The following is a 13,686-nucleotide window of genomic DNA, read 5'->3' as shown; positions in this document are numbered from 1 at the left end:
TATGTACAAGTTTCTGATGAGCACAATAAAATGTTCTGGAATTCCCATTCTTCTCAATGTTATCCATAATTTGTTATGATCTACATATTTGAATGCCTTTGCACAGTCAACAAAACACAAGTAAATATCTTTCTGGTATTCTTTGCCTTTAGGCAAGATCCATCTGACATCAGCTATGATATCTCTCATGTCACCTCCCCTTCTGGATACAGTTTGCATTTCTGGAAGTTTTCTGTCAATATACTGCTGCAACCAGTTTCTAATTATCTTCAGCAAGATGTTACTTGCATGTGGTATCAATGATATTGTTTGATAATTACCACATTATGTGGGATCACCTTTCTTTGGATTGGGTACAAATATGGCTGGGTAGCTGTCTTCCAAATCTCTTGGCATAGACAAGTAAATGCCTTCAGTGTGGCATCCATTTGTTATAACATCTCAATGGGTGTTCTGTCAATCCCTGGAGCCTTGTTCTTTGCCAATTCCTTCAGTGGAGCTTCAACTTCTTCTTTCAATACCATTGGTTCTTGATCGTATGCCACCTCCTGAAATGGATGAAGAAGTTCTGGTGGCGTAGTGCCTAAGCCATTTGACTTCTAATCAGAAGGCGGGCAGTTCAAACCCACCAGCCACTCCTTGCGCAATCTACTTCCACTTCTGCATTCCAATCACCAGTGATAATCAACACATCTTGATTGCATGTTTGGTCAACTTCAGACTGCAGAAGTTGCTAAAAATCTTCAATTTCTTCATCTTCAGCTTTGGTGGTGCATAAATTTGAATAATAGTAGTAGGAGCTCTGGTAGCATAGTGCCTAAGGCACTTGACTGCTAACCAGAAGGCTGGCGGTTCAAACCCACCAGCCACTCCTTAGAAAGAAGGTTGGGCAATCCTACTTCTGTAGTGATACTGCCTCGCAAACCCAAGGAGGGGTTGCTATGAGTCGGGGCCGACTCGACGGCATATAACAACAACAGTAGTATTAACTGGTCTTCCTTGTAGGCTTATGGATGTTATCTTATTAATGACAACATTGTGCTTCAGGACAAATCCTGAAACATCCTTTGTGATGATGAATTCCACACCATTCCTCTTCAAATTGTCATTCCTGGCATAGTAGATCATATGGTTGTCTGATTCAAAATGGCCAAAAACAGTCCATTTCAGCTCACTAATGCTTAGGATATCAATCTTTATTTTATTCTTGACAACTTCCATTTTTCCTGGATTCATATTTCATAAATTTCATGTTCCAATTATTAATGGATGTTTGGAGTTGTGTCTTCCCATTTTGAGTTTTGCCACATCAGCAAGTGAAGGTACCAAAAGCTTTTTCCATCCACATCATTAAGTTCAGCTCCACTCTGAGAAGGTAGCTCTTCTCCAGTCATATTTTGAGTGCATTCTGACCAGATGGGCTTCTGGTACTATATCAGACAACGTTTCAGGCTATTCATAAAGTTTTCCAGTAATATATCAGACAATGTTTCACTGCTATTCATAAGATCTTCACTGGCCAATTCCTTGAGAAGTGGATGGCCCCTTCCTTCTTCTGAGTCTGTGTTAGCCCGGAAACTCCGCTGAAACCATGGGTGACCCTGTTGGTATTTGATATACCGGTGGCATAGCCTCCAGCCTCACAGCAACATGCAAGCCACCAAAGTATGACAAACTGACTGACAAACCAGACAAGTGGTGGAATTAGGTGTCATAGAGTATAATTTCTAAAAATATGTAACACTTAATTAGTACTTAGCATATGCTCAATGCCTTAGGCTGGCTTTATAGAGAAGCAAAACCAGTGGAACATATATATGTAGGTAGGTAGATGATGATAGATAAATAGATAGATAGATAGGGATTTATCTCAAGGAAATGGCTCACACAATTGTAGAGACTGGTAAGTCCCAAGTCCATGGTTCAGACATCAGGCTAGATGCTTCCTCTAACCCATGTAGTCCCATGGCTGCCCCAAATCTGTAGGTAAGATGTCATTTGGCTGGCTCATAGTGTGCACAGACAAAATAATTCCAAGATCAGCAGGCAATATGGCTGGCCACTAGTTCAAGTCCAAGGAACCAGAGGTCAGAAAACGATGAACCAGATGCAGAATCCAGATTGAGAAAAAAGCCAGAGAACTTTGCCAGAACTTCTATTTATATTTGAAATAACTGACACCCCCAAGGAAACTCCCTTTCAACTAAATTGCTGCTCACAGCATATCTCATCATGGAAGTGATTACATTATGTCACATGTCATCATGGGAGATGATTACATTATAACTGCCAAACCACTGAGAATCACAGCCCTCCCAAGTTGACACAGAACCTTATCCATCACACCCAGAATTTTCTTAAGCACATTACTTTTTTTGAAAGATATTTAAACCTCACAACAAGCATATTTTCAATTCTGTGAAAAAGCAAAAAACAAAGCTCCCAGGATAAAACATCTGATGAGGATTAGAGCTCTCAGAGAACCCATGATAACATGTAAAGAATAGCAGTCAATTCTTAGTGAAAAGAACAAATAATTATGGAAATGAACCATTATAGATAGCAAAAATAAAAATGTAGCTTTTTTTAAGTACATTATTCTTATCTATGAAGCATTAATTAGTGAATTAGATTGAAGATCAAAGCTCAGAAAATTTTCAAGAAGGAAATTCAAAATGTTTCAAAAAATGGGAGATCTGCAAGAATAAATACAGAGCCATTCCAGAGCTTTCAACATCAATGAGAAAGAATTTAAGTCCTAGAAATGAAGACTTTCTCATTATACATGCTTACTATTGATCATATGTTGATGTCAAATGCCATTGAGTCTGTTTTGACACATAGTGACCTCAAGTACAACAGAAACATTGCCTGGTTCTGTGCCATCCTCACAACCATTGCCATGTTTAGGCCCATTAACACAGCCACTGTGTTAGTACATCTTGTTGAGGGTCTTCCTTTACTGTGCTGATCCTTCTCCAGGTATTAGTCCTTCCTGACAACATGACCAAGGTACAAGAGGTGAAGTCTTTCCATCCTCCCTTCTAAGGAGTGTTTTGGCTATACTTCGTCCAAGACAAATTTGTCTGTTACTCTGGTATTCTATGGTACTTTCCATACTTTTGGCCAACACTAAATTTAAATAATAATTCACTATTCAGCTTTCACATGTATATAAGATTTTGAAAAGACCAGGGCTTGGGTCAGGTGCATCTTAGCCTTCAAACACTCTTCAACTGTTTAAGAGGTATTTTGATCTTCACTTCAAGAGGTATTTTGCAGCAGATTTGCCCAATGCCATATGGCATTTGATTTCCTGACTGTTGCTTCCATGAGCATTGATTACAGATCCAAGTAAAATGAAATCTTTGACAACTTCAAACTTTTGTCTGCTTATTATGATATTGCTTATTGGTCCAGTTGTGAGGATTTTTGTTTCCCTTATGTTGAAGTGTATTTAATACTGAAGGCTTTACTCTGTGATCTTCATAAATGAGTGCTTCAAGTCTTCTTCACTTTCAGCAAGCAAGAGGGTGTCAATTGCATATCACAGATTGTTAATAAGTCTTTTCCCAATCTTGACACCATGTTCTTTATAATATGGTCCAGTTTTTGGATTATTTACTCAGCATACAGACTGAATAAGTATTGTGAAAGGACAGAAATCTGACACACAACATTCTTGACTTAAACCATGCAGTACCCCCTTGTTCTCTCTGAATGACAGCCTCCTGGTCTATGTACAAGTTCCTCATGCACATAGTTTAATGTTCTGGAAGTCCCATTCTTCACAATGGTATCCATAATTTGTTATGATCCACACACTCGAATACTTTTGCATAGTCAGTAAAACACAGATAAACATCTTTCTGGTATTCTTTGTTTTCAACCAAGATCCATCTGACATCAGCAATGATGTCACCTATTCTACATCCTCTTCTGAATCTAGCTTGAATTTCTGAAAGTTACCTGTCAAAATACTGCTGCTATCATTTTTTAAAAAAAATTATTTTCAGCAACATTTTACTTGTGTGTGATATTAATGATATTGTTTGATAATTTCTGCATTCTGTTGGATCACTTTTCCTTGGAATGAGCACAAATATAGATCATTTCCAGTCAATTGACTAGGAAGCTGTCTTCCAAATTTCATGGCATAAACAAATGAGTACTTCCAGTGTTGCATATGTCTGTTAACACACCTCAATGGGCATTCCTTCAATTCTTGGAGCCTTGTATTTGACAATTCCTTCAGTGAAGGTTGGACTTCTTCCTTCAATAATATTGGTTGTTGATCATGTGCTACCTCCTGAAATGGCTGAATGCCCACTGATTCTTTTTGGTACAATGACTCTGTGTATTCCTTGCATCTTTTATTGATGCTTCTTGTATCACTCAATATTTCACCCATAGAATCCTTAATTATCATAACTTGAAGCTAAGAATTTTCTTACAGTTCTTTCAGCTTGAAAAATGCTGAAAGTGTAATTCCGCCTTGATTTTCTAACTCTAGGTCTTTGCACAATTCATTATAATAATTTACTTGATCTTCTAAAATTGCCTTCCAAAATATTCTGTTCAGACCTTTCATTCCATCATTTTTTCCATTTGCTTCAGCCACTCTCCATCCTAGAGCAAGTTCAGAGTCTCTTCTAGCATCTTTTTTGGTTTTCCCTTCTTTCTGGTCTTTTTAATGACCTTTTGTGTTCTTCATGTATGATGTCTTAGATGTCATCTCACTACCCATCTGGTCTTCATTCATTGGTATTTAATGTATCAAAATTATTACTCAGATTATCTCTAAATTCAGATGTGATATACTCAAGTTCCTCTTTTCACTCTCGTGGGCTTGTTTGGATTTTCTTCAGCTTCAACTTCAACTGGCAAAGGAGTAATTGATGGTCTGCTGTACAGTTGGCCCCTGGCCTTCTTCTGGTTGATGATATAGACTTTGTCATCATTTCTTTCCATAGAAGTAGCCAATTTCATTTCTGTGTATTCCATCTGGTGAGGTCCATGTCTGTTGTTGAAAAAAGTTATTTTCAAAGAATAAGTCATTCTTGCAAAATTCAATCATGGGCTCTCCAAAGTAACTTATATCAGTAAGCCCATGTTTTCCAAGTACGAATGCTTCTTTGTTTCCAACTTTTGGATTCCCATCAGTTGTAATTATCAGTGCCTCTTAGTTGCAAATTTAGGCAATTTCAGATGGCAGAAGTTGGTAAAAATCTTTAATTTCTTCATCATGGTTTTAGTCATTGGTGAGTAATTTTAATAATATTGGTATTAACTGGTCTACCTTGTAGGCATATGGCTATTAGGATAAAAGGATAATAATTGACATTATTGTACTTCAAGCTGGATCTTGAAACAGTCTTTGTTATGAGGGATTCCATGACATTTGTCTTTAATTAGTCATCGCTGGCATAGTCGACCATACAATTGTCTGAGTCAAAATGGCCAATACCCATCCATTTCAGCTCACTAATTTCATTTTTGACAACTTTGAATTTTCCTAGATTAGGAGCTCTGGTAGTATAGTGCCTAAGGCACTTGACTGCTAACCAGAAGGCTGGTGGTTCAAACCCACCAGCCACTCCTCAGAAGGAAGATGGGGCAATCTACCTCCGTAGTGATACTGCCTCGGAAACCCAAGGAGGGGTCGCTATGAGTCGGGTCTGACTCAACGGCCCATAACAACAACACAACAATACTTATATATTCCATATTACAATTATTAATGGATGTTTGTAGCTCTTCTCATTTTGAGTTGTGCAACATCAACAAATGAAGGTCCCAAATACTTTATATCATCCACATCGTTAAAGTGAACTCTATTTTGAGGTGAGGGAACTCTGGTAGCGTAGTGCCTAAGGCACTTGACTGCTAACCAGAAGGCTGCCAGTTCAAACCCACCAGCCACTCCTTGGAAGGAAGATGGGACAATCTACTTCTGTAGTGATATTGCCTCAGAAACCCAAGGAGGGGTCACTATAAGTTGGGTACAACTCGACGGCACATAACAACAACAACAACATTTTGAGGTGACAGTTCTTCCCCAATTATATTCTAAATGACTTCCAATCTGAGGGGTTCATCTTCCAGCACTATATCAGACAATGTTTTCAGTGGCTATTTTTTTTTTTCCCAGAAGTAGACCAGGCCTTTCTTCCTAATCTTAGTTTGAAAACTCTGATGAAACCATCCAACATGGGTGACTCTGCTGATATTTGAAATACCAGTGGCATAGCTCCCAGCATCACAGCAATATGCAAGTCATCACAATATGACAAACTGACAGACAGATGGTGTTCACATAAAATCATGAAAAACAAAACAAAATACAAAAGAATATTGAAGGACTTGATTAATCATCACAGTTCTGAGAAAGAAGAACAGATTTGGAGGAACATGTTATATATTTTTAAGATTTTCTCTAAAGTTACCACAAAAAAGACAGTGTTGTCAAAAAACAGACACACTGATTAATGGGACAGAAAAAAGAGCTTAGATGCAGACCTACATAAATATAATCAACTGATTTTTGAAAAAGGATACAAAGAATATTCAATGGAGAAAGATAGTTTTTTTCAAAAATGGTGCTAGAAATACTGATTATATATGCAAAAACAAAAAACCCAAAACCAAAATACTCAGCACAGGCTTCACATCGTACACAATTTAAAATGTACCCCTATATGTAAATGAAAAGGTAAAAGTATAAAACCACTGGAACAAAATAGAAAATTTGTATGAACTTGAAATTGGTGATAAAATTTCAGATATGACTGAAAAGGTACAACTCATAAAATATTCAACCTGTTGGACTTATTAATAGCACAATCAGCCAATAGGATCTATTTGGCATACGTAGAATACGCCACGATTTATAAAAATACACATTCTTTTCAAATGACTTCAGGAAATATCTCCTAATACACCATACCCTAAGGAGTTCTGGTAGCATAGTGCCTAAGGCACCTGACTGCTAACCAGAAGGCTGGTGGTTCAAACCCACTAGCCACTCCTTCAGAAGAAAGTTTGGGCAATCTACTTCCGTAGTAATACTACCTCGGAAACCCAAGGAGAGGTTGTTCTGAGTCAAGTCTGACTTGACGGCACATAACAACAATAACACCATACCCTGGGGTAGAAAACAAACTGTAAGAAATTAAAAACAATTAAAATTATACAAAGTAGGTGCTGCTCCCCAAGATGGTAACATCACCAGAGACACACCTCAACTTCCCTGTGACAATAATAGGAAAAATTTAAAAAAAAAAAAAAAAAAAGAAAGAAACAAGCCAGTAAAATAGCAATAACAAGAAGATGGAAACATACATGTAGAACTCTGAATCCAGCCCAAAACTAAAAGTAACAAACAGTGATATGAAGAAGACGAGGAACTCTGGAAGGTAGGAAGGTCTATTTTTTCTATTCTCTGGCACCTGGGACACTCACTGCCCCAAACCTCACTGTGAGGAAGTGGATATCTCCTGAATGAGAGGCAGCCTCTGAAGAAAGGTGGACAAAGAACAATAAAATGAAATTAGTGGGCTGAGCTTCTTAAGAGGGGGAGAGAATGGCAAATAAGGTTTAGAATTTGCTAATGAAATGCTATGTCAGACAATCCCCACCCCCAGTGGGAAAGCACCCTGTCCAACCCACAGTTCAGAGGAGATGGCATCATCTGAATGGGAGACGGCCCCAAAAAGAGATATACAGGCAACCACAAAGTGCAATTAGTAAGCCGAGCTTGCTAAAGCAGGAGAGCAGCAGTAGTCTTAGCTTTACTGAATTGGACCCACTGAATTGGAGTTCTCATGTCAGTAAGAAAGCAGACAGCAAAATTGAGAAATCTTAGGACTAAAATAGAAAAGATCACTTTGATCTCATTCCCACTCCAGGCAAATTGGAGGGAAGAAAAGGGGATAGTACATATTGATTCCAAACCACATAAACAAAAGAGACCCATTAAATTGCATAGCTGTAAAGCAAAAGAAGGAACTCTCATTCTGCTTTGATAGACTTGAAACATTCAGATAAAAAAGAGAATGAGGGCTAGAGATAAATTTCCAAAGCAAAATGTATATACTATATGAAAAGTATTATGATCTATTTAGGGCTTTGAAATCAGAATGGAGACTCATATCAATGAAAGAAAAGGGAAATGTACAAGTACATCAGAATATCTGGCTGGCATTAGATCAGACAAAGGAGATCAACTCTTGCCCCAGATTTGTGGAGACTAATAATTTATACAGGAAATATGAAAAAGCTCTAAGTGCTAGAAGAATCATAAGGCTATCATCTCCAGTAGGGGAACTGAGAGGGAGAAAAAGAAAATAAATTAATGAATGAGGAAGAAAAAGAAAAGCCTGAAAAAAAAAATGGGAAGAAAAGAATGGCTAACTCAGAATTACCTCAGCAAGTTATTCAAATGCCCCAGCTTCAACAAAAGATTGTAAGGCATACAAGAAAACAAGGAAAAATGGCACAAGTGAAGGAACAACATGAAGAAGTAGTAATTATTCCCATAAAAGCACATATAATTTTAAAAAGAAGACTTTCAAACAACAAAATTAAATATGATCAAAGATTACAAGTTCACACAAATACCAAACTAATGGAGATCATAAGACAAAATAAGCATCTCAATAGAAACAGAAAACTTAATAAAGTAACAAAAAGAAATATTAGCACTGAAGAAAACAATCAATGAGCTGGAAAATGCAAAGGGGTATATAACATTACATGTGAGGAAGCAGAAAAAAAAGGAAGTGAACTAGAGCAGAAACAATGGAGATGATTGAATCTTGAGGTAAACAGAAGTAAAAACCAAAGAACATTAAACAAACCCAGATAGACCTATGTTGTTAAGTGCCATCAAGTTAACTCTGACTCCTAGCAACCCTTTGTAAAACAGAATGAAACACTGGCTGGTCCTGTGCAATCTTCACAATCTTTGCTGTGTTTGAGCCCATTGTTGCAGCCACTGTGTTTGCAAGACAATAATTGTTGTTGTTATTAGTTGCCATATAGTCAGTTTTGACTCATAGTAACCTTATGTGACACGGAAGAAAACATTGCTCAGGCCTGTGCTATCTTCATGATCATTGATATGTTTGAGTCCATTTTTGTGGTTATTGTGTTAATCCATCTTCTTAAGAGCTTCTATTTTTTTGACCTTCTCATTTACAAAATATGTCTTTTTCTAGCAGTTGATTTTTCCTGATGATGTGTCTATAAAGCGAGCTGAAGTCTCACCACCCTGCTCCTAAGTAGCATTTAACCTGAATTTCTTCCAAGACTGATTTATCTATTCTTATTCTTGTGGCAATCCCTATTCAATATCTGTGACCAGTGTCAAAATTATAATGCATCAGTTCTTCTTCTGATTTTCTTTTTAATTGTCCAGATTTCACATGCATATGAGGAGATTGAAAATATCATGGCTTGGATCAGGTCCATTTTATTCATCAAAGTGATATCTTTGCTACTTAAAATATCAAAGAAGTATTTTTGCAGCAGATTTATCTAATGCAATATGTTATTTGATTCCTTAATTGCTGCTTCCATGAGTGTTGATTATTGATTGGTTATTGATCCAAGTAGAATGAAATCATTGACGACTTCAATTTTTTAAGTTAAAAAGTAAGAGACCAAGTTTAAAGTAGGACTTACACACTTCCTGAATTCAAAGTATACTATAAAGCCACAGCAATAAAAACAGCCTGGTTTAAATAAAGCAATGGTATAAAATTGAGAGCCCAGAAATAAATCTATGGTGAACTGATTTTTGACAAGGATATTAACACAGAAAAAAACAGTCTCTTTCATAAATGGTGCTGGGAAAACTGGATTTCCACATGCATAAGAATGTAGCAAGAACTATGCTCCACCATATACAAAACTAATTAAAATCGATCATGGAGTTAACTCTGAGAACTAAAACAATAAAATTTTTAGAAGAAAGAATAGGAGTATGGCTATGGTAGATAGTTTTAAAAAATGGATTATCAGATATGACACCAAAGACATGAACAGTAAAAAATGGTACTCATACAAATTACTTTTGTTCATCAGAGGACTTTTCAACAAAGTGAAGAGATGACCTATAGATTGGGATAAAATTTTGAGGAATCATTTATCTGATAAGGGTCTAATATTCAACATACATAGAAAACTTTAACAACTTAACAACAAAAAGACAAATAAAATCCAATTTCAAAATGGGCAAAGGACTTGAATAGACATTTTACCAAAGAGAACACACAAATGACCAGCAACCACATGAAAAGTTGAACAAAGTCATTAGCCACCACAGACTTGCAAATAAAAACCACAATGAGATACCACTTCACTAGAATGGCTATGATCACAATGGTGTTTTTTCACGAAGAGAACTTAAATCCACTTCAGCTGATGTCAGCTGTCCCCAGTATGGAGTTGCTTCCCAGTATTAGACCAACAATGGCACTAAGGCTTCCACAGATATACTTACAAAGTTAGTGCTTGAAAGCTCCTACATAATTCTTGTATTGTCCTTATGTTCAGGCCATTGCTTTCCTGGAATATATTATCATCATGATTGACATGACTACTGATAAGCCTACTTAGAAAGAAATTCTGTATAGGTCTAAAAAAAATATATCTTTAGTGATAAGGGAGAAGATAAAGAAAGACAGAGGTATAAAAGGAGTTCTAGCTTATGAATTAAAAGTAGAACATTAAGAGTACCCTATCACAGAAAAAAAAAAAATGGCTTTAATGATAGTTGTAAGGATTCAGTATCAATACCACAAATGCAGACAAATACTGAAGTATATAAGGTAGACAAAATAGTTCATCTTTTGTAACAAATTTGCTATGTGCTTTGCTACAGGCAGTAAGCTATTAGAAGGTTAGAGTGATTATGTAAGGAGAAGGTATAATGGTAAATCAGAAAAGAAAATAGTAAAATATTGTTTTTGTAAACAATTTTCCAACAAAAGACTGCAGTGTAATTTAAGTTATAAATTAAAGAATAGACTGTGTTCTGGCACTTGTAGTTTTGATATCTTAAATTTTAAGCTTTTTTCTTGGGAGGAAAAAAAAAAAAAACTCACTGCCATTGAGTCGACACGGACTTGAAGCAACCCTTTGAATTTCCTAAGCAGTAAATCTTTAGAGAAGTAGATTGCCCAGACTTTCTTCCATGGAGTGGCTGGTGAGTTTAAACCACCAACCTTCTGGTTAGCAATCAAATGCCTTAGGCACTATGCCATCAGAGAAACTTAGAAGGTTGATGAAAGAACGAAACGAGATTAGTGTATGAAACTACTTTATGACCTCTATAAAGAAAATCATTTACTGTGATTTCCAAATATAATCTCACATATATTTTATTTTAATTGTTCAGTAGTAGAACATATTCATGTTAGATTTCACTATTGTGTGTCAATATAAAGTTAATGGATTTTTGTTTTACATTGCTATCATTTTAAAAAATTTTCCTTTAGCCAGAAAAATACTTCCCCACTATTTTTACCACATAAAACTCTTAATCCTTATATTGTGAGTTTTGGTATAATGTAAAATATTTCAACTATACCAACTTTAAAATCATATCAGTTGAGGAAAGTATTCAAACACCTAATGACTTTTCTGTACAGTGAGTAGGAACTTTTTTTTAACTTCTTTTTCCAGTTATATTTATTTTGCTGTAATCCTTTCCTATATAATCAGACCACTGTGATATTTTTTATTTCCTTTTCTGGTTTTCATTTCTTAAATTGATCAATTACTTCTACTAAGTATGATACTTTGAGTCAAATATTGCAGGTCTAAATTTTACTCCTCGACGGCACATAACAACAACAACAAATTTTACTCCAGACTAATTTCTCTGTCATTTAGTGAACTCTAACAAATATTTATATTTGATCGGGAACATTGTCACTTTTATATCATATTGTTTTTTCTATAAGTATGATTGCCTAAATGTGTTTATTATTTCTTAAAAATTGTGAATAAATACGCAAGAGGACATGGAAATGAAAAGGGGGAAAAATAGAGAAGTAGAAAGGATCAAAATAATTTGCTCTGCAAGGGAACAAATTCCATGCTATAACAATACATAGAAAGAGAGATCTTTGGCAAGGAATCAACCATAACATTTTAAACTATTTATAAAAATTCTCGGTCAATTACCTGCTTCTCTGCATCTTCACTTTTATTTGACCTTATCTTCTGTGGAACTGTGACATGCAAGAATATTTTTTCAGAATCTGCAGTAAGAAAATTGTTTTGTTTGCTTTGTATCAAAATCCATCTTTGTCAAGCATGGGTTAATAACCTTCATCTCATGACTAGGATACTGCTCTTATCAAAACTATAAATAAATTCATTTATATGTGAATAGCTTTCCTTTTTAGAACACAGCTTTAATTAAATTAGCTTTCCAATGACACAGTGAAAATAGCTAAGATTAAAGAAAAAGTGATATTACATTTCTACAGCACCATTCCTTTTTGTTTTTTTGTTTGTTTTCAAAACAACATCGGAACCTGTTTTCCTCAGGAACTGAGGAGTGAATTGAGTTGAGTACAGGCCCATCTAAATCCTCTGGCTGTAGAATGGGATGACACATGGAGAGCTTGTTCATATCTCTGCAGCCAATGAACCCCGGTCTCTGAAGCTGAGAATGGATTCATCCGCTAACATCTTAAACTCACAGGTTGGTCTTATGTTGGACCGGAGTATAAATGAAGGCTCCTGCAGCAGTTCAGGAAAGGAGGCGTGGGGATTACACAGCTATATGAAATTGTTCCTCCGGAAGAGCCCAGCCCTTCTCTGAGGCAAAACAAGGAAGGAGAAGGATCCTGTAACCTACCCAGGCTGGCGTGTATCCCTCCAACCTCAGCGAGAAGTACAAGGAGGAAGAACATGACTCGGCCAGACCACAGAGAGCGCGGCCAAGGATGAAGGCCGTTGGGTCAGCTCTGAGGCTCGCGACTGCCTTGACCACGGCTTGCAGCCGTGGGCTCTGGAGAGTTGAGGCCTATTGTTCCTTTCAGCCCTGCTTGGCTTGACATTAGGGATGTAGAGTGGCTCGGTGGTTTCCACAGCCAGGGGGAAAAAACTCTAGACACAAGCATACACATAGTACAAAACTTGTTTATTTTTGCGAGGTTTAAATTTTTAAAAACATTTCAATAGTGACATGGGGCAAATAAGCATGATTTGCCTTTCTTTGTCAGGCTGATTTCTGGTGAGGTTCTTGGTAATAGCCTATATCCTATTTATTCATGTCAGTGTTTCCTTTACTATTAAAAAAAAAAAAAAAAAGCAACTCACTGCTGTGGACTCCAATCCGACTCATAGTGACCCCTCCTTGGGTTTCTGAGGCAGTTGGTGGCATAGTGCATAAGGCATTTGACTGCTAACCAGAAGGCTGGTGGTTCAAACCCACCAGCCACTCCTTGGAAGGAAGGTTGGGCAATCTATTTCTGTAGTGATACTGCCTGAGAAACCCAAGGATGGGTAGCTTTGAGTTGGGTTGCACTCCATGGCAGTACTTGTTTGATCTTACCAAAGTAGATTGACCTGTCTTCCTTCCCAGGAGTGGCTGGTGGATAAAAATATAAACTGTTACTACTATAACCTTCCAACTTAAATCATGCCACTGATGGCTTAATAATTATC

At 36.7% G+C, this 13,686-nt stretch overlaps 1 protein-coding gene across 1 annotated transcript in view; it reads right to left on the bottom strand.

Moving 5' to 3' along the window:
• Nucleotides 1-12,695, bottom strand: part of ADAM18 (ADAM metallopeptidase domain 18) — a 168,758-nt gene extending 156,063 nt beyond the window's left edge. Inside the window, exons 1-2 of the mRNA XM_007935064.1 lie at nt 12,590-12,695; nt 12,193-12,269 (exon numbers count right to left, since the gene is read on the bottom strand). Coding sequence (XP_007933255.1) covers nt 12,193-12,269; nt 12,590-12,695 — 183 coding nt within the window. The remainder of the gene's footprint in view (nt 1-12,192; nt 12,270-12,589) is intronic.
• Between the last annotated feature and the right edge of the window lie 991 nt (nt 12,696-13,686).

Source organism: Orycteropus afer, unplaced genomic scaffold (assembly GCF_000298275.1).
Source record: "Orycteropus afer afer isolate SDZICR_OR568_19922 unplaced genomic scaffold, OryAfe1.0 scaffold00024, whole genome shotgun sequence".
NCBI lineage: Eukaryota > Metazoa > Chordata > Mammalia > Tubulidentata > Orycteropodidae > Orycteropus > Orycteropus afer.
The sequence above is the reverse complement of the archived record's forward strand: the minus strand, read 5'-3'. Positions and strand labels throughout refer to the sequence as shown.